At 40.4% G+C, this 4519-nt stretch overlaps 1 protein-coding gene across 3 annotated transcripts in view; it reads right to left on the bottom strand.

The window, feature by feature from the left end:
- LOC107590065 (serine-threonine kinase receptor-associated protein-like) overlaps positions 1–4144 on the bottom strand; it is a 9745-nt gene extending 5601 nt beyond the window's left edge. The window contains exons 1-4 of one of the 3 annotated variants that reach the window (XM_016278694.1): positions 3923–4144; positions 3640–3756; positions 3373–3508; positions 3198–3279 (exon numbers count right to left, since the gene is read on the bottom strand). In XM_016278694.1, the coding sequence (XP_016134180.1) occupies positions 3198–3279; positions 3373–3508; positions 3640–3751 (330 nt within the window). In that variant the 5' untranslated portion in view covers positions 3752–3756; positions 3923–4144. Of the gene's footprint in view, positions 1–3197; positions 3280–3372; positions 3509–3639; positions 3785–3922 lie in introns of all 3 variants that reach the window. The other 2 variants (XM_016278687.1, XM_016278701.1) reach the window with 2 other exon arrangements.
- Between the last annotated feature and the right edge of the window lie 375 nt (positions 4145–4519).

The raw sequence follows: 4519 nt of genomic DNA on the forward strand, positions 1-4519 counted from the left end.
GTTTGCAGACGACACCACACTTATCGGCCTCATTCAGGATGGTGATGAGTCTGCTTACAGATAGGAGGTTAAAGAGCTGGCTGTCTGGTGCAGTCTCAACAACCTGGAGCTGAACACGCTCAAAACTGTGGAGATGACCGTGGACTTCAGGAGGAACCCCCCTGCTCTCCCCCCACTCACCATCATGAACAGCACTGTAACAACAGCGGAGACATTCAGGTTCCTGGGCACCATAATCTCTCAGGACCTGAAGTGGGACAATCACATTGACTCCATTGTTAAAAAGGCCCAGCAGAGGTTTGTATTTCCTTCACCAACTGAAGAAGTTCAACCTGCCACAGGAGCTGCCGAAACGGTTCTACTCCGCCATCATTGAATCCATCCTTTGCAATTCTGTAACTGTCTGGTTCAGCTCAGCTACCAAATATGACCTCAGAAGACTACTGATGAAGGAGGAGGATAGTCCGGACTGCTGAGCAAATCACTGGTACAACCCTCCCTATTCTCCAAGAACTGTACTTATCCAGATCGAGCAAAAGGGCTAGCAAAATCATTCTGGCTGTCTGGTTCAGCTCAGCTACCAAATATGACCTCAGAAGACTACTGATGAAGGAGGAGGATAGTCCGGACTGCTGAGCAAATCACTGGTACAACCCTCCCTATTCTCCAAGAACTGTACTTATCCAGATCGAGCAAAAGGGCTAGCAAAATCATTCTGGAGTCTGGACCCCTCACATCCAGCACACTCCCTCTTTGAACTGTTGCCATCTGGTCGACGCTACAGAGCACCAGAACGACCAGACACAGGCAATCCATCTCGTGAACAACTGACAATAAACATGGAACACACAACACTATTTATACACACACAACACTATTTATACACTTATATATCGAATCCACATACTTAGTTTACATTTCGAACTTGCACATAATATACCTGTACATACAAAACTGTCTATTTTAATATACCTGTACATACAATTGTCAATTTGTATATTGTTATTCCCTATGTACTTATTCTAATTTTTTTATTTAATTTTTTTATTATTATCTGTGTTTTTGTCCTGTCACTGTCATTCTGTTGCACTGTGGAAGCTTCTGTCACGAAAACAAATTCCTCGTATGTGTAAACAAATTTTGAAATTAAATTTGGAAAAAAAATTTGCCATGCATTTTGTGTGCAAGCACGGAACAGATAAGTTAGTCTGAAATCAAACAAAAAATGCCCGGTCAATCGGTGCATATCTACTCCACTGTATAAATTTAATATAAATTAATCATTGTTAAAGCTACGAAGTTACACTCCAAGATGGATATTTTGACAACTTTGTATATATTTGTCCATTCAAGTGCAAGAAAATGCAGAAAGAAACTCAGTTCAGGCTTGCACTTTATCAGAGACACAGCTGTCTGTGCGCGCGCTGTACACACAGAATACAGCGTGCGAGTACTGAATGGAGTTGTCTTTCACACCTTGCTGGAATGCCTTTAAATTGCTTGATTTATTTTTTATTAGCAAGGCTTAAAAACAGATGCAAATAATACACTTTTTGTGATGACGCGGCAGTGTCGAGCGTCTTTCACGCTGGCCCCGGGCAGTCCTCATTGTCGAGCCCTGGAAGGAAACCAGCTCTACTCATCACCTGCAGAGTACCATCCCAAAAGTAAAGTGTGCTGGTAGCAGCCTCATTCTGTGGGACTGTTTTTCAGCGGCAGGGACTGAGGGAGTCTTCAGAGTAGAAGAAAAGCTCAATACACCAAAATATTGAGATAGTCTTAATGAAAACCCAGTCCAGAGTATTCAGAACCTCCCACTGGCAGAAGGTTCACCTTCCAACAGGACAATGAACCCATACACTTTTTGTGATGACGCGGCAGTGTCGAGCGTCTTTCACGCTGGCCCCGGGCCATCGGGCAGTCCTCATTGTCGAGCCCTGGAAGGAAACCAGCTCTACTCATCACCTGCAGAGTACCATCCCAAAAGTAAAGTGTGCTGGTAGCAGCCTCATTCTGTGGGACTGTTTTTCAGCGGCAGGGACTGAGGGACTCTTCAGAGTAGAAGAAAAGCTCAATACACCAAAATATTGAGATAGTCTTAATGAAAACCCAGTCCAGAGTATTCAGAACCTCCCACTGGCAGAAGGTTCACCTTCCAACAGGACAATGAACCTAAGCACACAGCAAGAGTGGCTTATAGACAACTGTGTGAATGGCCTTGAGTGGCCTAGCCACAGCCTGGGATTGAACCCAATCAAATATTTCTGGAGAAACCTGAAAATGTGCGTCTGCCTCCATCCAACCTGACAGAGCTTGAGAGGTGAAGAGGTGAGGAGAAGAATGGCAGATAATTGCCAAACGTTGATGATCAAAGCTTGCTGCATCATACTCAAAAAGATTTGAGGCTGTAATTGGTGCCAATGGTGCTTCAACAAAGTATTGAGCAAAGTTTTTTTTTTTTTATTGAGCAAAAGTAATTTTTTTCCTCCAACCTGACAGAGCTTGAGAGGTGAAGAGGCGAGGAGAAGAATGGCAGATAATTGCCAAACGTTGATGATCAAAGCTTGCTGCATCATACTCAAAAAGATTTGAGGCTGTAATTGGTGCCAATGGTGCTTCAACAAAGTATTGAGCAAAGGTTTTTTTTTTATTGAGCAAAAGTAATTTTTTAAATTTTTTTTATAAATTTGCAAAGACTTCAAACAAACTTCTTTCACGTTGTCATTATGGGGTGTTGTTTGTAGAATTTTGAGGAAAATAATGAATTTAACCCATTTTGGAATAAGGCTGTAACATAAAATGTGGAAAAAGTGAAGCGCTGTGAATACTTTCCGGATGCACTGTAATTCTACTGTATTTAAAATATTTAATGAAATAAGTAAACTAATAAATAAGTATATATTTAAAAAATAAAGTATTTCACTTATATAAGAAATTGAAGTACACTACTGTTTCTAAACTTTTACAAATACAGTAAAAACAGCAATATCATGAAACATTACAATTTAAAATAACTATTCTATTTGAATGTATTATTTCTATCTTAATTTATCTTTAAATGTAATTTACTCCTGCAGTGGAAAATCTGAATTTTCAGCAGCCATTACTCTTCGGTGTCACACAATCCTTTAAAAATCATTCTAATATGCCTATTTAAATGTTGTTGTAAACATCTGACTCTCTGCATCGAGTATTACCTCTGTGAAGTTCACAGATTTCACAATGTGCTTGTGCGCTAGGGTGAGGACCTCATCTCCAGTGACAGCGTCCCATACCTTTCTGTCATATTAAAACAAATAAATAGAAAAAGTAAAATAACATTTCACCAATATTATTTCACCAATTTAATTTTTTGTTACGGCTTGTTCTTACGCTGTAAAATCTGCTGCGGCTGTAGCTGCTTTTGTAGCTTCTTTATTCAAGGTGGCACCCCAGACAGCACCCTTGTGACCCAAGAACGTCCCAATCCAGTCCCCTGTGTCTCCCTGGCGCAACATAGGTTTGCCATCTGCAATTTTGGATTACCAAAACAAATTTTCAGATTTATTTTAGTCAATTAACCTATAAACAGTCACTTACTTAAATTATTACTCCTATTTACCGTCAATGGTTGGTTTTAAGATTCAAGAGCACTCCTACCTTTACAAGCGCTAATAAGGAAATATCCATAAGGAGTTATTCCACTGAACGCCAGATCCACAACAGGTCTGGTGTGACCAGAGCAGGTGAGAGGGGTCTGTCTCATAGCCATACTCACTGGAGACCTAAAAGGACGACAGGACACCTATGTAATTTTACTCAGACATAGCTAAACATGTATTAAAAATCAAGATTATGTCTAGAAACAAGGTATTCTACAGGACAGAACAGAACAGATGTGCTGGCTAACACAAGCTTGGCTAGTCAGGAAATCAGTCATTACCTTGCAAAGACAGCAAAACGACACACACCAGTACTTTGTGGCCAGATTACGTGTCGGGAAGGATTGTGGAGCTCAGAGCTGCACTCCCAGCTACAGTGCTGTGCCACCAGCTACACGAGGTGTGTGTGTGTGTGTGTGTGTGAGTGTGTGTGTAAGCTAAACTCGAGCCCTCGCTAACGCTGCAGGAACATAATGGAAGCACTAGTGTTCTTCTTCTTCTTCTTGTTAGTTTTATGGCGGACTGCAACCATGACTTATCAGGTGCTTACCGCCACCTACTGTATCGGAGTATGCAGCATGGATTATATCTCAATGAATGCACTTTACATGATAAAAAAAAATAATAATAATAATAATAAAAAATAAATAAATATTATAGCACTACTATCTAAATCCTATAATATACCCCTGTATCCTTCAGATATTCCACAACAGCATCCTGTGCATCTTTAACCCCTTCTCCTGTTGTTCCCAAAACACCCTCAAAGTTCCATTTTCTTCCTGCCTGACTTATCTTTTGGTTTAATCTAATCCTCTCTTCCCTATACTTCCTACAATGTAACAATATATGCTCTGCATTTATTGTGATTTTACATT

Source organism: Sinocyclocheilus grahami, unplaced genomic scaffold (genome assembly GCF_001515645.1).
Source record: "Sinocyclocheilus grahami isolate Dianchi unplaced genomic scaffold, SAMN03320097.WGS_v1.1 scaffold8.1, whole genome shotgun sequence".
Lineage (NCBI taxonomy): Eukaryota > Metazoa > Chordata > Actinopteri > Cypriniformes > Cyprinidae > Sinocyclocheilus > Sinocyclocheilus grahami.